At 40.9% G+C, this 27,149-nt stretch overlaps 1 protein-coding gene across 3 annotated transcripts in view; it reads right to left on the bottom strand.

Moving 5' to 3' along the window:
* The window catches only part of rad54l2.L (RAD54 like 2 L homeolog), a 46,940-nt gene extending 20,449 nt beyond the window's left edge, over positions 1–26,491 (bottom strand). Inside the window, exons 1-11 of one of the 3 annotated variants that reach the window (XM_018258971.2) lie at positions 26,175–26,491; positions 25,929–26,043; positions 23,541–23,754; positions 6,027–6,183; positions 4,985–5,130; positions 3,693–3,818; positions 2,903–3,135; positions 2,429–2,611; positions 2,083–2,216; positions 1,620–1,816; positions 307–649 (exon numbers count right to left, since the gene is read on the bottom strand). In XM_018258971.2, the coding sequence (XP_018114460.1) occupies positions 307–649; positions 1,620–1,816; positions 2,083–2,216; positions 2,429–2,611; positions 2,903–3,135; positions 3,693–3,818; positions 4,985–5,130; positions 6,027–6,183; positions 23,541–23,694 (1,673 nt within the window). In that variant the 5' untranslated portion in view covers positions 23,695–23,754; positions 25,929–26,043; positions 26,175–26,491. Of the gene's footprint in view, positions 1–306; positions 650–1,619; positions 1,817–2,082; positions 2,217–2,428; positions 2,612–2,902; positions 3,136–3,692; positions 3,819–4,984; positions 5,131–6,026; positions 6,184–8,032; positions 8,482–23,540; positions 23,755–25,928; positions 26,044–26,174 lie in introns of those variants that run through there. The other 2 variants (XM_018258970.2, XM_041590775.1) reach the window with 2 other exon arrangements.
* Between the last annotated feature and the right edge of the window lie 658 nt (positions 26,492–27,149).

Raw genomic sequence — 27,149 nt, 5'->3', positions numbered from 1 at the left:
ACAAAAAAAAAATGGTGTACAATAAATGGCGAATTTATCAAGTGTGTGTAATTTTACGCCATGTGAATGCCAGATTTGCTCTGTTATTTCACATTGCTTTCGGCAGAAATCACTAAAAACATTTTTTTATACAGCGAAGCCTGGCTATTTGTGGTGTATTATCCTGCTGTTTTTTTTACACAGCATAATAAATATGCCCCTTTGTGTATTGCTCTCTAGGGGACCCAATCTGACATCCTATTAGCATGGAAGCACTTCCTACATACAAAAACATAAATGAACCATTGTTAGGAGAAGAGATCTAACCTCTGAACAAATCCTTCCAGCAAACTGTGCAAGACGTGGCTCCGGTATCGCATGAGTCTCTTGTCCTGAGGTGTGCTATCCACACACTGTCCATTTAGGATTGGCCTTTCAAACATGTTGCTAAACTCTTGCCTTGTACCAAGAAAATCAGGTCGCACAAAGTCCACCATGCACCAATACTCAATTAGGTTGTTCTGTAAGGGGTAGCCTGTTAATACCACCCTCCTTCGTGATCGGATGTTCTTCAGGGCCTGAGATGTACTGGCATGACAATTTTTTATACGATGACCTTCATCACAGATAACTACATCTGGGCCAGGCCTTGCCAAAGCCTTTTCTATCCCTGTGGTAGGGGAAAAAGGAGACAAACAACAGTTTAAAATATTAAAAAAAAAATGGAAGAACTATGAAAGTTAAAGGGATACTGTCATGGGAAAAAAATTTTTTTCAAAATGAATCAGTTAATAGTGCTGCTCCAGCAGAATTCTGCACTGAAATACATTTCTCAAAAGAGCAAACAGATTTTTTTATATTCAATTTTGAAATCTGACATGGGGCTAGACATATTGTCAATTTCCCAGCTGCCCCCAGTCATGTGACTTGTGGCTCTGATAAACTTCAATCACTCTTTACTGCTGTACTGCAAGTTAGAGTGATATCACCCCCTCCCCTTTTCCCCCCAGCAGCCAAACAAAAGAACAATGGGAAGGTAACCAGATAACAGCTCCCTAACACAAGATAACAGCTGCCTGGTAGATCTAAGAACAGCACTCAATAGTAAAAACCCATGTCTCACTGAGACACATTCAGTTACATTGAGAAGGAAAAACAGCAGCCTGCCAGAAAGCATTTCTCTCCTAAAGTGCAGGCACAAGTCACATGACTGGGGGCAGCTGGGAAATTGACAAAATGTCTAGCCCCATGTCAGATTTCAAAATTGAATATTAAAAAATCTGTTTATTCTTTTGAGAAATGGATTTCAGTGCAGAATTCTGTTGGAGCAGCACTCTTAACTGATTCATTTTGAAAAAATTTTTTTTCCCATGACAGTTTCCCTTTAAACAAAAAGTGAAAAAGTGATAAGAGAAACATCTGACAAAGAAGCTTATGGCCAGTATGCTAGGAAGCAGTATAAAATAGCATAATAAAACATTATTATGTTTTGTTTATATAGAGCATATGTACTCAGAACATAGAAAAATGTTTGCAGATAGTGCCAAGACTTTAAAGGAATCTAGTACCCCAGCACTGCAAAGCATCAATGATAGCAATTGTGCCATCGTTCTGCCCATCTTAGCTATTCCAGGTTATACCTTTTAGAATTTCTTGCTGACGATCCTCTTCATCCAAATCAATAATTACAGGTCCCGCAGCCTTTTTGCTCTTTTTTTTTCTACCAGCAGTAAAGGATTTTTTCATAGAAAGAAGCCTGTACATTTCATAGCCCATTAACAAGACTCCTCCGTCTGTCACCCAGTCATTTACTACTTTGGCTCGTGCTGTGGTTGTTCTAAAAGGGTTGAAATGAAAGAAACTTAGAAGAAAGCTCAAGTTGATAAAACCACAGCAATCAAATATAGCATGCTAGTCAAAGGTCTATAGAGATGATAGCAAATATGAAGATAAAGAATGTCTTTACTAAGAGTGAACATGGCAGCCTTTGTAAAAGCTTGTGCTCTTCACTATCAGTTCATAACTGGTTCTGTGCAACTACAGAGTACTGACTTGAAATTGTATACATGCATAAGCCCAGTATTTTCGACTAACCACACCCACTTGTGCTCGTCGTTCATAGTGTGGACCTTGAATGCACGTGGCTGGAGAAGTTCGTGGTTATGATCCTTTGGCAAAGATTCCGGTGGAGGTAGCCACATGTTGAATTCAGCAAGCCAGTTTTGCAATGTGTTGACCTGGAAGAAAAAGAACTATTAGGGTAAATTGGATCATAGCAACCAGACAGCTGCTGAAGTTCAATATGGATAGCTCATGAACAATAATAAATCACCAGTAAAATTTAAAATGAAGAACAATATCAAAATGTCTCAGAATATCACAATCTACAACACACTATAAATTAATTTAAAAGTGAACTGTATAAGAGATAAGAACAGAAAAATCTCACCGGTACAATTGCAAGCACAGTCTTTGCTGAGGTATGTTGGAAGAGCACATCCAGGAAGGAGATAACCTGTAAAGTCTTTCCCAAACCCATACTGTGGGCCAAGATACAGCCAAATCCACTGCTGCTTGAAAACCTTTCCAAAGACTCGACAAGATTGTCATACAGGAAGCGAATACCACCAATCTAAAAAAGTAGTAGAAATAAAAAAAGTAGTAGAAAAAAGAAGTAAAAATAAGATCATAAATAAAGACAGAGAAGATGGAAAGGCAAAGGGAAGACAAGTGATCAAGTACAGGGGATACTGTGGGAATATATTCAGAGGTCATAGCACAAAAACACAGTGAGAAGTTAAAAGTAAAAGCAAAATTTGTCAGCATGTACAGTACAATGAAGAAAAATCTGAAGTGGAACCTTAAACAGGATCAACACATCACAAAAAACTTCTATAAATTCAGGCCACCACCATGCATATACCTGGTGAGGTTTGACAGCTCTTGCGAGCTGTGGTGCCAGAAAAATGTCTTTCTCGTTAGGTGGGTGGTTAATGTTTACTAGGACAAGGCCCAAAGCATCAGCTTGATTCAAGGCATCATTGACATGGGAGCCACTGTTTTCAGTGCTAATGTCTTCATCAATATCATTGGTGGAATCTGCATTATCTGAAATTTGTAGATTGTCCTCTTCACCAGAGCTCAGTTCAATGATTTCTGTAAGACATCAATTAAATGAAAATGTTCAAGGGTGTCAGTTATATATACTGTCCAGATTTTTCAATATCGATTTTAGTTGCCAACTCTTATTTTAAGATTTATGCTGTAGGCTGGGCTACTTCTATGCAGTATGAAGCTACATGAAATTGCTGTGCAGCAAGACTAGGTCAATAAATACACCACTAATAAACATTTAATATGCTGCAATGAGCTGGATAACAGAAACTTTAACACGGTTAACATACCCTTTAATACAAGGTTACCAGATCATATGAAGATTCATTTTTTTATAGCCAGAAAAGGCTGTACTAATTGTGTTTAAAGTAAATGCAGTTTGAAATTAGCAAAGCCGAATAAAAAAAGTGTCCCCATGCTGATTTTAAAATTTTATTCAATTTGGGAAGGGGTACAAGTACACAGTGTTGAGCAAACTATCCACAAAGTATCAGAATATATTTCAACTAAATTATGCCTTGTAACAGTACTTATTCCCAGCTAATCAATTCCTTATCATATCCTATCCCATTCAATGCAATCAGAATGTTCCTCCTTACCATCTGTAATGCCATGAGCTCTGACCTTCCCCTCATCCTCACTGTCACCACTGCTGCTGTCAAGACAGATAATTTCCTGGCTTTTCACCAGCTGTGACACATCTGCTGCTCTCAGCTCAATCTCCTCTGCAGAACAAGAATAATAATGTTATGATTAAAGACACAGCCTCCCATGCTCAAATCAACATGCCCATGAAAATTCCACAAGGGCTCAGTCTCAACAAGTGTGTATTTATAGTTGCAGTCACTATCAGTCTCTCTTTAAGGTCAAGTTACTACAAATCAAGTAGCAAATTAAAGAGTGATGCATGAACAGCTACACAAGAGGAAACTCCTGGTAGGTAGTGGAACTTGTTAAGTGCCCCTAAGAAAGTTTGGTTATGTGAGCAGCAACTAAGAACAGCTTATAAAAATCGAATTCCACTACAGTAACACACTATATTTGGTCTTTCTATATGAGGAGTACTACATGGTTTCTGCAGGAAACTTTCTTTTGCATACTTACAAAAGACAGATGGTTTGAAGGGAATTTAAACAAAACACAGACCTATAGAGTCTGAGGGCTTAATTTTTTTAGCATTATTCTACTGGGGGTTAAGTTGTTGGTCAGTCCCAAGAAAGCCTAGTAACTTACCTCCTACTAGGAATACACAGAAACCACTTTTTTTGGCTGAATACCAAGGATTTGGCAGAATCCCAAAGTGAATCCTAACCTGCATATATGTAAAACTTGCTAAATTCCAGGAGAAAGAAATTAATTGTGAAGTGTGCTTCAAAAGTCGTCGATTTCTGTAGTCACGCAGTCTGAAACCAAGTGATCTTAAGGGTTCAGATTCGGTGCACCCTTCTTCATGAAAAGGTACTAGTCTGAGGTACTCTGTACTAAGCACCACTCTGCCATATGTTGCTCATCTTCCAGGTACCCTCTACTTCTAGATAGGTGTATGGCTGCTACAGAAAACTTGGCAAATATTTTGTACTATGATGAAACAATAAACATAAAGAAGGTTTGGGAAAATCTGAATTTTTGCTATTATAAACACCAAATAAAATGTGATTTAAGTTTCAATCAAAACAAATTAGCAGTTCACTGAGAAGCTCTATGTATATACAAACCCCTCCCTTTGTTAGGCTTTAAGATTAGACAGAGGCCTTCTCAGTGGACTGGAGATTTGTTTTGACCTCACTCATACAAAAAGAAAGTAGAATGTGACTTTAATTTCAGATTTTACCCTTTTTTTAGGTTAACACACTCAGACTAGCATGCACGCTATGGCAAACAAAATGCCTACCCTGCAGGAAGTCTAATGATACAGTGGGCAAAGTTAGCGGCACTGGGTAATCCTTCCGCTGTTGTTCCAGTCGTTTAAGTCTTTCCAACTCCTCCTGCTGAGCTGTCTTGGTCACAGATTCTAACTGATCTTCCCGCAGGAGTTTTCTGTAGGAAATTTAAAAATTTAACAGGAGTTAAATTCGCTCTCTCAAGAGGTTCCATAATAAGACAAAATTTATTTATTCCAGTGTTCAGGGATTAGATTGCAAAAAAAGATGATTATGCAGTACATTGTGGCCTACTATGCAAATATTTAGGTATAAGGTGCCAACAAATTTCACAGGGCTTTAGAATAAGATTAGACCAATTAAGGGACTTATGAATTAATAAGTAAGGCATACAGCGTGAGAAAATGAGGGTTACACAGCCCTGTTTGGCAGCCACAACCAATCTATAGTTTTTGCTATTAGTGGAGATAAACAGGAATTCAAAAACATGCTTGTTGCTTGGTGAGGGATCCGTTATCCGGAAACCCATTATCCACAAAGTTCCGAATTACGGAAAGGTAGCCATAGACTCAATCTAATCAAATAATCCAAATTTTAAAAAAATGATTCCTTTTCCTCTGTAAGGGTAATGACACACGGGCAGATTTGGGGAGATTAGTTGGGAGAGACAATCTCCCAGAACTGGCTTCCCCTATCTTCCCACCGGCTATAATGAAAAATCACCAACCGGATGGCACTCGCGGCGCTTTGTTTTCCGAAATTACCTGAAGTTCAGTCGACTTCGGAAAATGAAGCACAGCGAGTGCCATACCGCTGGCGATTTTTCATTATAGCTGGCGGGAAGGTAGGGAAAGGCAGTTCAGGGGGAAAGTTGCCCCTAAGAAGAGGCGATTATTATGTAGGGGGTTATCTGTGCACTGTTATTCCAATTATATTCCTTTCATTCCCCTTATGGGTGTCTAAACCAGCAGAAATGCGTTCCAACTAGAACATGACCAAGCAACCTTAACGAAGTCTTGAGCAAATTCCAAAAGACCCTATGTGGAGTCTCACCGAATGTTTCTTCTCAGGTTTGCAGGTTTCTGTGAGCGCTTTTTATTTGCCTCATCTGTAGATTCTTGTCCACTCTGTCCTGAGGTAGTTGAGCGCTTCCATCCTTCCTCTCCTTGCTCAGAGCTGTCTGCACCCAATGCTGCATTCTGGGATGTCTCTGCAAAAACAAAGACATACACTCAAACTCCAAGGCCGAGGGAATGCAAGGGGACATAGTTCTAAAAGTAGCTTGTAAAAATAGAATTTAGTGTAGCACTTTGAATATCAAAAACACTCTACTCTGTCATGCCTAAGGGTCTGGCCACACGAGCAGATTCGGGGAGATTAGTCGCCTCACGAGGAAACCTCTAGCGCCGCGTGTGCATTGTCGCAGGCAATTTTCATTTTAGCCGGCGGAGGGTAAGGGGAAGCCAGTTCGGGGAGATTGTTGCAACTAATCTCCCCGAATCTGCTCGTGTGGCCAGACTATTTAGAATAAGGGATCCCATACCTGTCTATATGATGGTGATTCGTAATTGAGTTAATCTGCCTTTAACAGGAGAGGTTAGCACAGAAGCAAAGACTTGGGCACAGAGGTGCTTAGAAAACACTGAAAAATGTTCTGTTGATCCAAGATCCTGCACAGTTCGACAGGATAAGCGCCTGCAGCTGCTAGTTACATAAAGGTTACTTCCCTATTATATAATAACCAGAAATACCTCACAGGATAAACGGATTCTATACACAGTCTTGCCAGTCTTATAAAGCACCCAGAACACAAATTATTCAATGCAGTTTTCCAGAGCCACAAAAAGTGCTTTGTAGGAAAACTCCATTCCTACAATCCTTAGCCTTTTTAACTTATTCTATATTTCCACTAGCATAATGGCAATAAGTCTAGTCCTAAAAGCAAACTGGACTTAGGAGACTCCTACACAATCCATTTTATTTAAGAACAGTACAATAGTATGACATGCTACTTAGGGAGAACACAAAGGATGTTCATTCACTGTATCAAGAATGGACATCCTGTGGCTCTATAGCTGTTGGTGAACTACAACTCCCATCACCCTGTCAAGTTGTATTTGTGCAGTAGCTGAAGCATCAACAGCTGCCTACCTATAGTGGCTCCCAAACCATGGGTCTGGACTATTTAGTGGGAACTCAAAGCCTTGGCAGATTTAAAGCAAAATACTGTACTCCTTATTTGGTTTAATACATTTTTGCGCATGAACTAAAATGACATTCACGGCGAACGCATCACCACAACAGTTTAATGAGTATGAGAACAGCTAATGTTTGTTTTATCAAAAGGGACCTCTGCTCACACTTAGAGGCACATTTATCAAGGGTCGAATTTTGAATTTATGAGTTTTTTTTTAAACTCCCTTAAATTCGAATGAATTTGAAATTCGACTTATTATTAATACGTTTTATAGGATTTCAAAAAATCTAAATTTTTTAAACTCGAACGAATTTAAACTACCCAAAAAAATAGTATCGAATAAGATTTGAATTTGATCAAACTCGATTCGAGTTTTTTCTCTGAAAAAAAAACTCTAGATCAGGAAGGCTGCAAACATCTCCAAATTGATCCCTGGACCTCTCCCATTGATTTAAACAGTAATTCGGCAGAGCCAGAGTACAATTATCTCGAAAATCGAATAAGAAATTTGTTAATGTGGATAATTCCCACACAGTTTTGACCATAAATAAAAATCGAAAGTTTCTATTTTCAATTTGACCCTTAATAAATCTGCTCCTTAGTTGAAGAACCACATGCCTGAGAGGAAGGAACAGCCTGTTTGTGCGGAGATGTTTAACAGTACAGTGTTTCATGTGAATCCCAGGGAAATACCTGCTGTTACATAACACATAGACAGACAGCAGATAACACACATTTGCACCTTTTCAAAAAACAGTTTGTATATTTGTTAAAAAAAAAAGTTCATATTATCAACGCCTTCCTTTTCACAGGCAAAATAGTATATATTCTTTCCTAAACAGCAAAATGATGGTGACTGTACCTGTCGGGAGAGTGGATTCATGCAGCAATCGCATGGCTATAACAGCTTGTTCCCTATTATGATCCAACTGCTACCGGTTAGGATGGGTTCACGCTGCTCTCCTGCCCCAGGCTTTACATGAGCTTTACATGAGCACGGATCCAAGTGTAGAAGTGCTGAAATGGGTTCAGTAGATGCTGCTGCTAAAGAGGAGTTACTACAGGAGGAGTTGGCCCCAGTCTAAGCAGAGAGAGTAATTCAGCCGGCTGTCTTACATAAGCATTACCAGCACAACAGGAGGGGCAGCGAGGGAGGACTGTAAGGGACAACGCAATCCACACAGAGCCAAGTGCACAGACTCTTACAGCACCTGAAGGGCCCCGTCCAAGGCACACCCACTCTTATTACTTAACACGCTAACCCAATTCAGAGGCAGACAGACAGATCAGTGATTAATCATTACAACAGGAGCAGTGACATAACTAGATATATCTGGACCCCACAGCAATTTATTTTTCAGGCCCCTAAAAATCCTAGAGGTTGATCTGTTATTCAACATTTATTGAAATTGTATATGAATTAGGGTCTCATGGGGCCCCTATACCTCCTAAGCCCCCCCTGCAGCTGCGGGGTCTGCTTCTTCTGTAGCTACACCCCTGAACAGGAGAAAATTCAAATGAACACTCAGCTCACAGTACTTTTCCCATCTTCACAGTAATTTTTCTTGTGGTTATTAAAAGTCGATGGAGCTCCCCATAATGTGTTTTGTGGGCTCTTATATAGGTATGGGACCTTTTATCCAGAATTTACAGATAACAGATCATTCTGTAATTTGGATTTTCATACATGTAAACATTAGACTGGGTTTGCTTCCAATAAGGATTAATTATTTCTTATTTACTGTTTTATTATTACAGAGAAAATGGAAATCATTTTTAAAAATTTGGATTATTTGGATAAAATGGAGTCTATGGGAGACGGATATTCTGTAATTCGGAGCTTTCTGGATAATGGGTTTCCAGATAACGGATCCCATACCTGTATATTTTAGTATGATGTAGAAGTGATATTCTGAGACCAGTTGAAACTATTATTTGTGGATTTTGCATTATTTAGATTTTTCATTCAGCGGCTCTCCAGATCGCAGTTTCAGCAATCTGGTTGTTAGGGTCCAAATTACCATAGCAACCATGTATTGATTTAAATAAGAGACTGGAATATGAAAAGGAGAGGGCCTGAGTAGGAAGATGAATAATAAAATGTAGCAATAGTGATAATTTTGTAGCCTTACAGAGTATTTGTTTTTCGATGGGGGTCAGTGGCACCCATTTGAAAGCTGGAAAGTCAGAAGAAGGCAAATAATTCAAAAACTATAAAAAAATAAATAGTGAAAAACAATTGCTTAGAATTAGCCATTCTATAACATACCTAAAAAATTAACATAAAGGTGGACCACCCCTTTGAAGTGGGTGTTTTTCTTAATCCTAGTAAAGTGCAGTACAGTTGAAGCGGTTTATGCTGTCAGCGCCTCTAAGACTGCTCACCGGGGGACCCGACTACCTGCGGCTCCGTCCTTAACACTGTAGACATTAGACAGCGAGAACAAACCCAGCAGAAAAATTAACTGTTATTTTACTATTATTTCTCAAGAGGCAAATACAAAACCGGATCCGCAGTCAGTGTGGCCACATCTGAGAGCAGCATGAGCTGGAGGAGCGAGCACCGCAGTATGGATGGTCGCCCTGTCGCCTTTTCTGAAGAGGACAGGAAGTGGAGTTTCTGTAAGTTATTTCTTAATAAAGGCTTTGCTATTTTAAAGTTTCCCTTGTCTTGGCGTGTTTTTTTCTTTGTATAGTAACAAATTTTTTTTAAAAAAAATGTTGTCGTCACTGGTCCTTCAAACTAGGCAAGGGGGGGGCAGGTGAGATAAAGAATTATGGGGAAGCTAGGGTAGATGGGGCAGTGGGATTAGTAAGGGGTCATGGGGGAGGAGTGAGGGGGGCATACAGATTACCAGCTAAGGAGGTCCCTCTGTTACAAGGAAAACAGAATAGTACTAATTTAACATATAATTCTCCACTAAGTAATGCAAACTTCAAAAGTAAAAGTAGTAACCTCCGCTGTATGCTGGCAAATGCACGCAGTTTGTCAGGTAAAATGTGAGACTTGGAATTAATTGCATGCTCTAAAAATTATGATATAATTGGTATCACTGAGACCTGGTGGGATGAAACATGTGATTGGACTGTGACTTTAAATGGCTACACCATTTTTAGGAGGGACAGAGGGATAAAAAAAAAAGGTGGATCTGTGTGTTTGTATGTAATGCCTGAATTAAAGCCATGCGCTAAAGAAATAACAGTAGCTGGCACTGGTGAGGGTGTGGAATCCCTCTGGGTAAAGATTTTGTCTGGGCAAAACGTTACAAAGAGAATTATCATTGGTGTATGCTATAAACCACCTCGTATAAGTGTCGAGTATGAAGCCCAGCTACTCTTGCAGATACAAGCGGCTTCACAGCTGGGTCAAGTTGTTGCTATGGGTGACTTCAATTATCCAGACATTGACTGAAATATGTAAATATGCTGAATGACAACTTTTTATTCCAGCTCATTCAAGAACCTACTAGGAATAACTCACTTTTTGACCTTGAAATAAATAATAATACTGAACTCTAGCATTTGTGTGAGTGAGCATTTAGGGAATAGTGATCATAACATGGTCTCCTTTGAGATTCTGATGCAGAAGCAATTCTATAAGGGAGTAACTAAAATATTACATTTCAGACGTGCAAACTTTGACAGTATAAGGGCATCTCTGCAACATATTAAGTGGGAAATGCTTTCCACAGGGTTAAACGCAGAACAAAAATGGGAAGTCTTTAAAATGCTGCTTAATAAATATACTTGTCAGTATATTCCACTTGTAAGCAAGGAACGTCGTTGCAAAGCAAAACTTTTTGGGTTCAATAGAAGCGTTGGTGTTGAGGTGGGTAAGAAAATACGTGCTTTTATGGCTTTCAAGTTAGCTGGGACAGCCGAATCATTTATAAGGTACAAGGAGGCCAATAAATCATGCAAATAAGCTATAAGGCAAGCTAAAATTGATATGGATATTGCAGCAAGCAGTAAAAAGAATCCAAAATTATTTTTTAAATTTAGTATCAGAGGGGGGTCAGCTGGTTGATGAAAACAAAATAAAAGCACAGATTCTGAACTCATATTTTTCGTCTGTCTACACAAATGAGGAACCAGTTAATGATGTATCTAGTATAGGTAAATCTAAAAACAACTGGACAGCTGTCAGCAAGTCCAGTTGTTTTTAGATTTACCTATACTAGATATACCATGACCTGGATGAATGAAAATCTTCAGAGTCAGTTAATGATGGTTTCCTTCTTAATAGTCCCAATTCTAGTAATACAACTAATGATGCATGGTTCACACATGAGGAAATTCAAAAGAGACTAGAACATGTCAAGATTAACAAAAGTCCGGGGTCAGATGGTATTCATCCCAGGGTACTTAGCGAGATTGGCTCTGCTCTGTTTCATTGAAATAATCATTGAAATAATGTCAGGGTAGTTGGCTCCCCTACATCCAACACTCCATTTCCCACATTACCTCTATAATTAAGGGGATACTGTCATGGGAAAAAATTTTTTTTCCCCAAAACGCATTATTTATTAGTACTGCTCCAGCAGAATTTTGCCCTGAAATCCGTTTCTCAAAAGAGCAAACCGATTTTGAAATCTGACATGGAGCTAGACATATTGTCAGTTTCTCAGATACCCCCAGTCATGTGACTTGTGCTCTGATAAACTTCAGTCACTCTTTACTGCTATACTGCAAGTTGGGTGTGATATCACCCCCTCCCTTCCCCCCTCTCCCCAGCAGTTTAACAATGAAACACTGGAAAGGTAACCAGATAGCAGCTCTCCAACACAAGATAACAGCTCCCTGGTAGATCTAAGAACAACATTCAATGGTAAAAATCAACGTCACACTGTGACTCCTTAAGTTACATTGAGTAAGAGAAACAACAGCCTGTCAGAAAGCAGTTACATACTAAAGTGCTGGCTCTTTCTGAAAGCGCATGACCAGGCAAAATAACCTGAGATGGCAGTTACACACCACTTTAACAACTAAAAAAATACATTTGCTGGTTCGGGAAGGAAATTTTATATATTAGAGTGAATTATTTGCAGTGTAAACAGTGTATTTTAGAAATAAAAACAACATAATAAAAATCCTGACAGAATCCCTTTAAAAGTAAATAAGATGCTCCACAGTAGCATCCCATTGTATGTTAATAAATGGTATTGGAGATTAAATCCTTGAGTTTAGTAGTTTAATTTGTACGACCAATGAAGAAGGACCAAGGAGTGTACAAGGCATTATGGGAAGAAGTATGTTGCAGTAGTCTCCTGAAATCAAATGTTAATACAGGTATGGAACCTGTTATTCAGAATGCTCGGAACCTGAGGTTTTCTGGATAACAGATCTTTCAGTAATTTGGTTCTTCACACCTTAAGTATACAAAAAAACATTTAAACATGGAATAAACCCAATAGGCAGTTTTTTTCTTCCAATAAGGATTAATTATATCTTAGTTTGGATAAAGTACAAGCTACTGTTTTATTAAGACAGAGAAAAAAGAATCCATTTTTAGAAATTTGGATTATTTGATTTTAATGGAGTTTATGGGAGATGGCCTGTTATTCAGAACTTTCTGGATAACAAGATTCCAGATAATGGATCCCATACCTGTAGTACATGCAGTTAGGAAAGCAAAGCAGAGATTGGCAAAGAAAGACCATTTCAACATTACTGTAAAATTAAAATAGTATCTACTTCAAACGGCACGGCATTATTATGCAAAAAAAAAAAATACGACCCAAGTATATTCTGAGTGACTTTATGATAGACAAAGAACATAGAACACAAAGATGGTTCTTCAGATTAGAGACCGAGATCTTTTCTTTAGTAACACAACACTTTGAGACGAACCAGTGTTCATAAATTATAGAGTTTGCTGATATTGGAGCAGAGCAGAGGCTGAAGGAACTTTTATTTACAAGTAGGATTTGTTTTGCCTTCATTTTTCAGAGAAAGGGAAAGAGAGAGAGAGAGAATCGGCACTCACCATTCATGCAGTTAAAAGCCGGGTGCTAACCAAATTCATCAATAGTAGTCCAGTGAAAGTACTCACGGCAATTTTTACTTTGAAAGCAACAAGTAAGTTGCAGGTAAAACTTCGTCCCTTTGTAAAATGTATAATGAAGCAATAGAATTCTTAATGAATCAGATGAAAATTGAGCATAGGACTGGCCAGATATGGGATGACTTTGACGTAGTTGGCCAGCTTAAATATATTGCAATATATGGACAAACAATCCCTGTTTTGTTTAAAGGGTAAGGCATTTTTCAGTAGCAGTATTCACAAATTGTCTGTCTTAAATATATTGATAATGGGTTGAGTGCAGAGACCTCTCGTATTTTGGAGGAGCACACCCTAGACTTGTTTAGCAACTTGCCCGGGTGCTGGTAAATAAAGTACCTTACTCAAAGGGAATACTTGTGAAAAAATCAAGATTTACTGAATTTTTTTTTTTTTTAATAAATCTTGTTTTTTCACAATATATAAAATAAAGTTGTTAAAAACTGTTTACAAGGAGGGGCGTGGCCTGGAAGCCGAGGAAGATGGCCGCCTAAACCTTAGCTCCATCTTGGTTACCCGCCTAGAGCCCACATTAGCACTATTATTTAGCTAAATTTCTCTCACCTGCTATTTGCTAATAACCTGTGGTGGCTCCGGGGTCGCACGAGGAGCAATTCCTGACCGTGCTGCGGCCGCACACACCAGAAGACGAGCAGGCTCTGCATTCTATGACGCGCGCCTCACAGCGCACCCGAACGCTGCGGGACACGACTCCCTCCTCCACAGCAGCTCCGCACTGGCAGACAGGCATACAGACTGCTCGTTAAACACCCGACTTGCAGGTACTGAGAACGCGACGCGCCTATAACCCTTTCACTGTCGGTCTTGGGCACCACGTGGCGGAGGGGAGGCCCTGCTAGCTCCAGACTGAAAGCTGGTGCCGCCATTGTAACTGTACGGACTCAGCCTCCTCGGGCCCAGGCCTGACCTGTGGGACAGTGGAACTCGCATAGTCTGGCGAGGGGCTTGTGCGCTCTACTCCCACGGTGGAACCAATAGCGCATTACACAAGGCCCTAAAGTGCGCCACAGCTACATCAGCAAAGGTGAGGGCGCCCAAACCTCTTAGGCCCCCTTTTTGGGAGATCATCCACGCTGAGTACCGACAAGGTTCGGAGGTCGGCAGAGGACTTGAGAACGAAGGCCCCAGCTACACGGTGCCTAGCGCACGACTAGCCCCGCCTTTCTATCGCTACCAGTAACATCACCAGTTTTTGGGGCTGTGAGACGAGGTTCCTCTTCCACGCTATTGGGGGTCCGTATTGCTGCAGGGCGCTTTCCATCCCCATTAGTAGTTGCCCACACCACGGGCATTGCAGGCCCCGATACATCTGCTAGCTGCACGCCGGACGCTCGCTCTCAGAATCTCCCCTGAGATTACCTATACAGTGCCTGAGCAAGACTGTGCCCTTTTCCTGGACTCAACCTTGCGGACTACCAGAGCCTTACTGTGACCTGTATACTGCCTACAAGCTTGCATATTACCTTCCTCATCGTCGGCTTTATCATTAGGGCCCCATTCATCATCATGGCCAGTGGCAGACAAAAACAAACCACCAATCCCACGGAGGGGACGGCGGATTTCTTCAAAAGTAGGGCCTCCACGACCAGGACCACGAGACAACTCGCCTCTACCACTGAATCAGACTCGGAGACCCCGAGCACCAAAAAAGACATGAACGAACTGAAAGCGCTCCTTCTTTGCTTCAAGGACGAGATCCAGAGTGAAATACGACAATCCCTCACAGAGATTAAATCGGACCTCACAGCAATGGATGGTAGAGTACACCATTTGGAGCAATCTCATAGCTCGCTCCAAGAATCCTCCTCCAACATGGAAACCTTGGTTCAGGACTTACAGTTGCAACTGAGAGACCTCCAAGATGCACACGAGGACTTAGAGAACCGTACCAGGAGGAACAATTTGAGGTTTCGAGATATTCCTGAAACTGTATCCATAGACTCTTTTTTACCCAGGCTTTTTAAAGCCCTAGCCCCAGATATCGAAGAAAAATATCTTTTATTGGATAGAGCACACAGGGCATTACGTGCCAGGCCTAAACCGAATTCACCTCCTAGGGACATCATAGTGCGCTTCCATTACTTCCACACTAAAGAGGCGATTTTGAAGGCATCTCGAACTTCTCAAGTAGACTTGGATGGGATAGTTCCGAAGGTTTATGCTGATTTAGCTCAAACAACCTTGCAAAAGCGGAAAGAGCTAAAGCCTCTGACAGATGTCCTTCACCAAAAAAACATCCCGTATAGATGGGGCTTCCCTTTTAAGCTGGTTTATCAACAGAATGGGCTCACCTACACCGTTCGACATCCGACTGATATCGAGGAGGCCTTGCCCTTTCTCCAAAGCAGCGAGGATATCCCCACGGAGCCTGGGGAGCAACACCAGATCACTGAGTTGCCTTAATCTTTCTTTCTAAATGTTTTTGATACCGTATAGCTATAGTTGATATAGAGCAACTTATTTTGCTACATTCTTCTTTGTCTCCTCAATGCTAGACCACCGAGCCTTTTTACTATAGTTGCCACTAGCTACCCGATTTATGGCTTCGCTATTGATATGTACTTGTTGTTCTTTTCTTGCATCCTAAGTAGCTATAGGTCCGTTAGTGAGAAATACCTTCTAGATATGTGTTTATAGTACAATCTGTTATCTATTAGGCGGGTCATACGGACGTGCTCTCTTCTTCGACTCCGTTCCGTGACCCCCCCTCTACGATAGTGCTTTCCCAGAGGGCGGCAATTGATTTGCTCCCCCCCTTGGAAACCTGAAGTCGCCTCCTATTGCGAGGCGACGCATAGTTCATTTTTGTTAATTTGTTTGTTACTCTCCTGTATTTGCTATACTTTTGATCTTCTGTTCTTAACTTTTACTCTTTACACTTTCAGCGGCGTTCCACCATGGTCTTATCTCGGCGGTCCCCAGGCAAGCCTAAGATGGGTCCTCGGGCCCCCTCGAGCTCCTCCTCCTTCGACCTCAAGGTAGGCTCCCACAATGTCAATGGTTTCAACACTCCCCAAAAACGCACTATAGCCTTCTCGGACTATCACAAAAACAGGGTGGATGTCTTGCTGCTGCAGGAAACACACTTTAGCAACACTTCATCACCTAAATATCTATCAAAACATTACCCTCATTCTTACCTTGCTAGGTCTTCTACCAAAACGAAAGGGGTGGCCATCCTGATAGCGAAACAGATTAAATTTCAGCTCAAACAGAAATTGGTCGATCCGGACGGCCGATACCTTATAGTCACGGGCCTCCTTCAGAATCAGCTGACCACTCTGGCTTCGGTATATGCCCCGAACTCCTCTAAACAGACGTTCTTCAAAAAAATTTTTGACAGACTCTCGGAGTTTGCGGAGGGCAGGGTCATCGTGGGAGGGGACTTTAACACTACTCTAAACAACAATTTGGACAGATCGAAGGACGTTTTAGACCCTCAGACCCCCATCACTTATGACAGGGACTCTAAACGCTTGGCTAAATTTTTAACTGCTGAAACCCTAGTGGACTCGTGGAGAGAGAAACATCCGATAGACAGGGATTACTCCTACTACTCTAGTGTTCACGGTACTTACTCCCGCATTGACTTTATTTTCACCAAAGCGACACAGTTACAATATGTCCGTTCGGTTACAATTCATGACATCACTTGGTCGGATCACGGTATGGTTGAGATTGTGTTCGCTAACTGGGACACATTGAGAGGGTCGGGGACTTGGAGACTAAATGAATCGGTACTTTTGGACGTGGATGCTTGCACTGAAGTGACGAACTCGATCACGGAATATTTCCGACTCAATAGCTCATCCGACACATCGGAAGCGATCCGATGGGATGCTCACAAAGCAGTGGTTCGGGGCATTCTGCTTAAGCACGCCGCGCGACTGAAAAGGATTAGGGAGGACAAAATTCAACAGCTTTCGCTTCACCTACATGAGTTGGCTATTTCGCATAAACGCAACCCCAACGGGGAAAGCCTCGAAAACATACAGAACACTAGAGCTCAACTAGTCCAAGTACTTTCGGATAGAGCAGCATATGTCATGCAGAAAACTAAAAGCTTATACTACGAATACGCTAATAAGCCACACACCATGCTAGCTCGCAAACTCAAAGCCCTCCAGACCTCACAAACCATACATGCTATTCGAACCTCGGACGGGACAACAACTAGAGATACACAACATATTCTTAAGTCTTTCCACACTTTCTACGCCGACTTATACACTGCGGACAAAGCTTCGAACGCAACTATGGCACGTTGCTCGGATTTTTTGTCAGCTTGGACTCCCCCTCCTTTGACTGCGGAAGCCCAGGAATTGCTAGCTGCGCCTATAGAGTCTGATGAGATAGAGGCGGTGATCAAAGGCTCTAAACCGAATAAAGCGCCCGGCCCAGACGGCTTTACCGTCAAATACTATAAAAAATTCTCCACTCACCTCATACCTCATTTAAAGGAGCTCTTTCGAGCTCTCATGGAGGGTGCACCCCTGACAAGACACATGCAAACAGCAAATATTATTATGATATTAAAACCGGGTAAAGATCCCCAAAATTGCGATAGCTATAGACCCATCTCCCTTATCAATACCGACGTCAAGATTTTCGCCAAGATATTGGCTAATAGACTCTCCACAACACTCCCCCAGCTCATTCATCCAGACCAAGTAGGTTTTGTACCAGGCCGTCAAGCAGCTGACAATATCCGTAAGGCTATAAATTTAATAAGTCTGGCCCCGAGTGAGAAAACTTCTTCCCTCCTCTTGTCTCTTGATGCACAAAAGGCATTTGACAGGTTGGACTGGAGGTACATGTTTGCGGTCTTGGAGAAAATACATATACCAAAACCTTTCCTTACTGGATTTCAACAACTCTACGCAGCTCCATCAGCCCGAGTGGTGAACATGGGCCTCCAGTCGGACTGTATCGAGATTAGGGGAGGGACAAGGCAGGGATGCCCTCTATCACCTTTGGTGTTCGCTCTATCTCTAGAACCTCTAGCCCATGCCATCCGCAATAACCCCGACATCAAAGGCTTTCAAGTAGGCGGACAAATGCATAAGATTAATTTATTCGCTGACGACATCCTTCTTACGCTTACATCCCCTCAAACCTCTTTGCCAAACTTAATCCACACTCTAGATCGGTTCCGATCTCTCTCCGGCTACAAAATCAACCCCACGAAATCACACGCACTCCCGCTGAAAATGTCAGACTCAGAACTAAAGTTGCTACAACTCAATTTTGATTACAAATGGGAGACTAACTCCATTACGTACCTGGGGATACAACTGACCTCATCTTATGACACATTATACAGGGCCAACTACCCCAAGCTGTTGGATAAACTTAAGAGGGATTTACTCACTTGGCACACCTACCACCTCTCTTGGTTTGGCAGGATTGCTGCAGTCAAAATGACCTTACTACCACGATTGTTGTATCTGTTTAGGACACTCCCATTACACTTCTCTGAACAGTCCGCTCGTACCCTCCAAAAGTCGATATCAGACTTTATTTGGAGTGGCAAAAAACCTAGAATCAAGGCGGAGATCATGACTAAACCGAAATCTATGGGGGGATTGGGGGTCCCTAACGTACACCGATACTATATAGCTAGCAGGTTGGAGGCCATGATACATGTGCATGCCCCAACCAGCGAACCCTGGAAAGAAATTGAAAATCACTTTATCTATCCTCTCCAGCTAGCTCACCTTTTCTGGATACCAAAAGCCTCCAGAAGTGCCTCCCTAAATATTCTACCCACGTCACAACAGGCTTTAGATCTCTGGGATGCGGTATCCATTAAGTCAGGCTTGAGTACTTCTAATTCCAGATTCAGGACCATTTTTCACAATACTGATTTCACACCGGGTTGCTCTCCACTTGACTTTACTCCATGGATAGAGGCAAATTTGACTTCCCTTACTGCCTTTCTGACAGACCAGACAGTGCTCTCGTTTCAACAATGTAGAGAAAAACATGACATACCACACTCACAATTTTTCAGATATCTACAAATCCGACATTACGTGGAAACTGCCCTTAAGTCCGCCACGAATACTACACTAACATATTTTGAAACCATTTGTCACAACCGATCGTACCCGACTCATCTAATCACCAGCCTCTATAGCAACATTGCATCAGATACCACTACTTCTCGCCAACCCTACATGACGAAATGGGAGGAGGACCTTGGTTCTCCGATTTCGGACAAAACATGGTCTTGCATATGGGACATGGCCAGAAAGACATCCATTTGTGCAGTCTCGGCCGAGAGAGCATATAAGATTATATTTCGGTGGTACTATACCCCGTTACGCATCAGTAAACTAAGCGGCAACCCGAACCATGCAACCTGTTTCAGAGGCTGCGGAGAACAGGGATCCTTTTTACACACTTGGTGGACATGCACAGTTGCCCGGGAATTTTGGGGGACGGTTGCCACTTTGCTCTCAGAGGTCTTCCATGTCACTATACAAGCCTCCCCGCACACTTTCCTTTTAGGCATAAAAATCCCAGAAATTCACTCGAAAAGTTCACACAAACTGGCCACGCATATTCTTACAGCAGCAAGATCTCTACTGGCAGCTAATTGGAAAAAGCCGGTAATACCGGGGGTACAGACCCTTATAATAAAAGTTAATTGGATCAGAGCAATGGAGTCCATTCGAGCCAGACTTTTGGACAGAAGTTATGAGGAGGAGCTGGAGTGGCACCCATGGACCCGTTACCTGGAACTGTTTTAGCTTGGGACATATATAGCGATATGAGGCACTGCACTTGGACGGTGTAGGACACGTTACCTTCACTTCGATGTACTTCTTTGGTTGAACGCACTGCTATTTCTGCTACCTTCCTTCCTTTTCTTTATTTCTTTTCCCCCCCTTTTTTTCTTTGTCTGTCCCTTCTCTTCCCCATCCCCCCTTTTATAATTGATGATACAGTCACTTTAGCTTTTCTTTAGCTACTGGTTCAAATGTGGAAACTACATTTATTGATCTGCTGTGTAACTATCTTCCTTGTTATTACTTCAGCCGATGTCTTTTTGTTGCATTACGTTCTGCAGTCTATACTGTATTGGTGTAAATCAATAAAAATTTCAAATTTAAAAAAAAAAAAAACTGTTTACAAACTACCCCACATCAATGCGTTTCGGTTCTCTTTGAACCGTCGTCAGGATGCACGCGTTGATGTGTGGTAGTTTGTAAAACTTCAATAAAAAACGTATTTTTCACGATACCCGTGAGTTCACAAAAGCCATTAATATCTTGTAATTTATATCCTTATAAACGGTAACTAGTGATGTAATCAGTTATAAACGGTGAGTAGGGGTAATTTTTGTCACATGGTTCACTGAAACTTGTGTATTATAATAAAGTACCCCTTGTTGTAAAATATGAAGAAATTAGAAGTAACCTCCGAGTTCCATGACCTCGGCCATCAGCCTCGTGCTTTTATATGGTCATGGAACTTTTCGGTGACTTATGATATCCTTATATTTTACAAGAGGGGGTACTTTATTCTATATATATATATATATATATATATATATATATATATATATATATATATATATATATATATATATATTTTTTTTTTTTTTTTTTTACTGTAGTAAATAATAGTCTATTTAAAGCCATTATATATCAATACTAGACCATTCCAAAGTAATTTATTAGTTCTATAGCCTGCATACAGCCACAAGACATCTCAAGACATCAGTTGGGCAGGTGTGAAAATCCTGTTGAAGAGAACTGCTTCAGCAAGTCAATGCAGATATCACCCGACATGACTGCATAGGCCCATATTAGGATCAGACTGTTGGCCAGGGGCAAATTTCAAGTATAGAACATTTAATCTCACATGTAGGGTTCTTCATAGCAATTGCTGAGGAGGAGTTAAAAAAAAACCTGCAACAAATGCCTATGTATCAAAATCCTGCATATCTGTAAGATTTAGGCCTATAGCACATCAAGTATATCCTATAACATCATTTCTCTGTCATGTGTAGAGTGCCATATTGTGGCCATTCAATTTATCATCCACGGAATGTGCCTACCACATTTACACTGAAGGCAGATGGAAAGTAAAGTTAATGCAACACATAGCTTTTTCTCCACCGACAAAAAATGCACACTTGCACATTTTTCAGTCCAAAATCCACCTTGTGTGAGCACTAGCAGGCCATTCTCTGCCAGTACATACACACTGTGGGGCTGAGGGAGGGGACTTGTGATTTTTATTGCCTGCGGAGGAAAAAGCCAGGTCTGACTTTAGAAAGGGTTAATGACTTTTTAGAACATCTGAAAATACAAGCCTATGCGTCATAACACATATAATAAAATTGTGATCCAGGGACTCCTTCAATAACAGTTTTGATACCATTTTAAACACTTTGGATGCTTTGGATTTTGTTGTTGCCTTTTTTGTAAAAACTAAGGGTGAAATGATAATATGTGCAGAGGGTTAAAGGGGTTGTTCACCTTTGCGTGATATTCTGAGACAATTTGCAATTGGTTTCATTTTTTATTATGTGTTTTTTGAGTTATTTAGCTTTTTACACAGTTTACAATTTCAGCAATCTCGTTGCTAGGGTTCAAATTACCTTAGCAACCATGCATCAATTTGAATAAGAGACTGGAATATGACCAGGAGATTGCCTGAATAGAAAGATGAGTATTAAAATGTAGCAATAACAATACATTTGTAGCATTTGTTTTTAGATGGGGTCAGTAACCCCCATTTGAAATCTGTAAAGAGTCAGAAGATAGCAGCAAATGATTCAAAAACTATAAAAAAAAAAATGAAAATCAATTACAAAGTTTCTTAGAATCGCTCATTCTTACTAAAAGTTGGCTGAAAAGTGAACCACCCCTTTTAACTTAATGGTCCTTTATTTGACATGTTAGTACCAGCACACTATCTCTGTGGATTCTTTATTACTGGGTTATGTTATTCAGTGATGGATCACAAGTTGCCTAACAGCTTTCAATCAGGCTTTGAACAAAAAGCTGCAACTCGCAAAGAATTAGCGCTGTTCCATTAGAACGCCTTGTACTGCCTTTATAATTACAGTTGTCAATATGTTATTATAACAGCAATTACGGTCTCTCAAGAGGAATTTATAGCCAACACACAAAATTCCTCTAAATGATACACATACACACTACAGCCAATGAGCACAGAAAGATAGATACATAAATATGCTAAGGCAGACACATATAACTTATTTTTATCTGGTATCAGTAAAACATGTTCCTACAAAAATACATTATCCCTTTCTGATTAGCTGCAGAACGAAAGGGCACTCATGAATTTCTGTTGTAAGGCTACAGTAAAAAAAAAAAACAGTAGGAAATTATTCAACAGGTACCAGTGCAAATGTAAACTACCCAGGAATGAAAGTGCTAAAGAAATACGGGTATGGGACCGGTTATCCAGAATGCTTGGGACCTGGGGTTTTCTGGAGAACTGATATTTCCTTAAAGGAGAAGGAAAGATACCGAAGCAGTTTATTGCCAATAGATTAGCCACGACAGTGCAAGCTATAACACTATATTTATTCTGCAGAATGTTTTACCATACCTGAATAAACATCTCTAGACACTGTCCCTGTTTGTTTAGGAGAGCAGCTGCCATATTGGCTTGGTGTGACATCACTTCCTGCCTGAGTCTCTCCCTGCTGACACATAGCTCTGAGCTCAGACTACAGCAGGGAGGGGGAGAGGAGCAAACTGAGCATGCTCAAGCCCTAGCCCTGGAGGTTTATGCTGAAAGAAGGAAGTCTGATACAGAAGTCCATGTGTACACAACAGAAGGAAAGAAATTCTGTGTTTCTTTTGACAGAGGACTCAGAGCAGCATTACTTTGAGGGTTTTCTGGTGCATTTATATAGACCTTCCTGATAAAACTTACTTAATTTTAACCTTACCTGCTCCTTTAATTTAGATCTTCAGTCTTAAGTCTACTAGCAAATCATGTAAATTTTAAATAAACCCAATAGGCTGCTTCTATTTCCAGCAAGGATTAATTATATCTTGAAGGAAATAATGGAAAAACAATTGAATAAATTGGATCAAATGGAGTCAATGGAAGACTGCCATCCTGTAATTCGGAGCTTTCTGGATAACAGGTTTCCGGATAACTGATCCTATACCTGTAGTACACAAATACATTTTTCTGCATGAAAGTCACACACTTTAGCTGCATAAAAATATTTTCTTGACCTCTCTCCATATTTCAGCCATCACATGACAGATGACAAGTTTTTTTAACTCACCATTTTTATCTTGAATATCATCCTCATCATCACCATCATTATCCTCCTCATCCTCCTCCTCCTCCTCCTCTTCATCTTCATCGTCTTCTTCTTCCTCCTCCATATCTTCTGGGTCCAATTCAGGCTCACTCCCTGAGATGGATGCGTCAGACATCTCAAGCTCTTGCAGAAATTTCCCAGGTTATCTGCTCATCCTTTTCTGACAAAGAGGGAACTGCAAAAGAGCAAAATTGTTAATGCCTTACAATAAGACAAAAAATGTATGTATGTATGTATATATGTATGTATGTATATATATATATATATATATATATATATATATATATATATATATATATATATATATATATATATATATATACATATATATATATATATATAGTGGAGAGAGAGAGAGAGAGAGAGAGAGAGAGAGAGAGAGAGAGAGAGAGAATTAAGTGAATTCTTTAAAAAGACAAGTATAAAGTAGTGTATAGGCTTCCATATATTATTCATTCTAAAGCTTGCATTGTGAATCCAGTTTTGCTGTATAATTTAAGAGTAATTACTCACTGATTCATGATCACAAGGTGGTAAAGGAAGGTGTAAAGATAATATAAAAGGACACTGCTATCTAAATAAAACAGTCGGTCTGCTCAATAAACTCACAATATGTTTGTTTTTCTATGATTAAATATGAGACCCTGTTGCCTTCATTGGCCACAACAGATGTACTGTCTACACACAAAGTGATCAGGTTGTTCAGTTCAACCACAATGGACAATCATCATTCTTTGTTTGTTTGGATCCACCACCCAATCATGGTAAGATCTAGTGCAACTGCAGATCACTCTATCACATTATGTAGGCACCAATATGCCAACACTGGAATGCAGATTTACAAACATCTGTAAATTGCACCAAACCCTTTGTTTGGCACCATTTGGTCTTCCTCTTTCTTTGTGTGGCTGCGCATGCGCAGGAGACCAAAAAGTCGAACTTTAACTAAAAAGTCAGCTATTTCTTTCTACTGCGCATGAGTCTGCCCCAGGAAATTTGAAGAAAGAAGAAGCCCAAAGAGGATCAAGTTGGTGTTCACTGGAATAACCCCGGGCCGGTGCAGTTTTCTGCTGATAGGAGCACCGGCCCGGGGTTTCAGGTAAGAAAAAACAATCACTTGGGGGTTGCCTAATATTTGCCACCCCCAAGTGCAAAAATACTTTCATTCTCCTTTAAGCAGATGCCAATTTGTTTCCAAAGTCAGGACCACCAGCAGGAAATAGCAGGGGACAGTCAGAAGATTGAATTCAATAGCAGTTACATGTGTAATGCATGTCTAGTAGATGGTGCTTGGAATGATAGTGTCTATCATTAGACAAAATGTTGACATCCTCTTTATGACTCAGTTTAGTATATTATATGTGGGTGGCCAGCCTTTACTGATTTTCTTCAATGAACACAAATTTGGTTTTTCAGGGATGGAGAGTGCAGAGATATGCAACTAAACTGGTTAGAGGGACGGAAGACTTAAATTATGAGGGTAGACTGTTAAGGTTGAAGTTGTTTTCTCTGGAAAAAAGGCGCTTGCGAGGGGACATGATTACACTTCACAAGTACATTAGAGGACATTATAGACAAATAGCAGGGGACCTTTTTACCCATAAAGTGGATCACCGTACCAGAGGCCACCCCTTTAGATTAGAAGAAAAGAACTTTCATTTGAAGCAACGTAGGGGGTTCTTCACAGTCAGGACAGTGAGGTTGTGGAATGCACTGCCAGGTTATGTTGTGATGCTGATTCAGTTAATGCCTTTAAGAATGGCTTGGATGATTTCTTGGATAGACATAATATCAAAAGCTTTTGTGATACTAAATTCTATAGTTAGTATAGCTATGGGTATATAGAATTTATGTGAAAGTAGGGTGTGTGTATGGATGTGTTGAACTTGATGGACTTTGTCTTTATTCAACCCAATTTAACTATGTAACTAGCTGCCCAGGGCAAATTATTTGCATCCGCACCCCCTACACCCATTGGACCCTCTTCTCCCAACATCAGATGACAGTGTAAGAAAATGGTCCAACGGCAACGCAACCACTTACCTGCCCACCACATTCTCACACAGACTTTCATTGGAAAAAAACAGTGTTGTTTACAAAGTTGATTCTAGCTCTGTATATTTGAAGGCATACTTACACCTGTATATCTGTACAGCCAGGTGCCATTGTGATTAAGGCGTTGCTTCCCAGCAATAATACCATTGTGCAGCATTAAAGAATTAACGAGTAAGGAGCATAGCTGTCACAGCCCCACACTCACATATACATGTGTAATATAAACACAGGGGGCTTCAGAGCAGCAAACACAAAGACAGCAGACAAATGAAATAGATGTTAAAGCAAACCTACAGGCACAGGGCTGGATGTTGCCACAGGATTTCTCAGCATTGGGCTCTTCAGCTGTTGTTTAACTACACCTCCTACAGCTGCCAGAAAGCCAAACACTTCCAGGGAATTCTGGGTGCTGTAGTTTAAGCACAACACCAAGAGCCGCTGGTTAGAGGTACACACACTAGCCACACGCACATACACCCAAGATACGCACGCAGACAGACGCACACAGCCTCGCTCTCTGACACGGCGGGAACTCTTTACCTCCCCCCGTCGACGCTCTATCTCTTCGTTCTCCCCGCTCCCAAGGCTTTAGTTCCGGCCTCTACGACTCTCCTCCACCGCCTCTGCTCTGTCTCTGCAGGCCTGTCCGCCTAGTGTCGCCCGCCGGGAACACAGAACGTGTTGCACAAGGTTCCGGCCGGGAAAGAAAGGTTCCGCCTCAGGGGACATAGAGGAGGGATTCTGAGACTGCGCCTCAAATCGCCTTTGTAACACTTTTCTTGACAGGGGGCTGACTGCTGAGAGGCGAGGCAGAATGGAGTTGGGAGGTGTAGCCGATATAAAACAATAAGATTATGCATTTCATTACTTGAACCCAGGGGACTATAAGAAGACTGGCCTTTGTGGAGAATAAATCTGTGCACTAATTGATATGTTTACTTACTGTTTTTATTATTAACCTTTGTTTATGCAACTCCAAAATATTGTTTAGCATTTAACAGATATTATACACAGGGCCGCCATCAAGGGGGGACAAGTGTCCTGGGCCTGAAGGGGGGCCTGGCAGGGCTGCATTTTTCGAAGAACTGGGCCCCCCTTGACAGTTTCGAAGCGGTGCCGCTCAAAGTCCCGAACAGCCCAATGCGGAAGTGCCGAACAGATGAAGTCCTGAAGCCGCAGAAAGACCCAAAGTCACAAAAGGAGCCGACACTGAAGTCCTGAAGTGTCGAAAAGAAATGAAGTCACGAAAGGAGCCTACACTAAAGTCCTGAAGTGGCGAAAAGACCCGAAGTCACGAAAACAGCTATAATTCTGAAGCCACAAGTTCAATTCTACTGACACCGACATGTGGTTTTTTTTTTTTAATCCCCTGGCCACCAATGTTTTATTTTAATACTTTTCTACTCCTGCCAATTTTTTAAAAAAAATATTTTATGGGGCCCCAATTTATTTTAACTTGTAAAAGGGGCCTTGGCGCCAAAGTTTTTAAAAAATATTTTTCTGTTGCCCCAATTT

The sequence above is a fragment of the Xenopus laevis genome, chromosome 4L (genome assembly GCF_017654675.1).
Source record: "Xenopus laevis strain J_2021 chromosome 4L, Xenopus_laevis_v10.1, whole genome shotgun sequence".
Lineage (NCBI taxonomy): Eukaryota > Metazoa > Chordata > Amphibia > Anura > Pipidae > Xenopus > Xenopus laevis.
The sequence above is the reverse complement of the archived record's forward strand: the minus strand, read 5'-3'. Positions and strand labels throughout refer to the sequence as shown.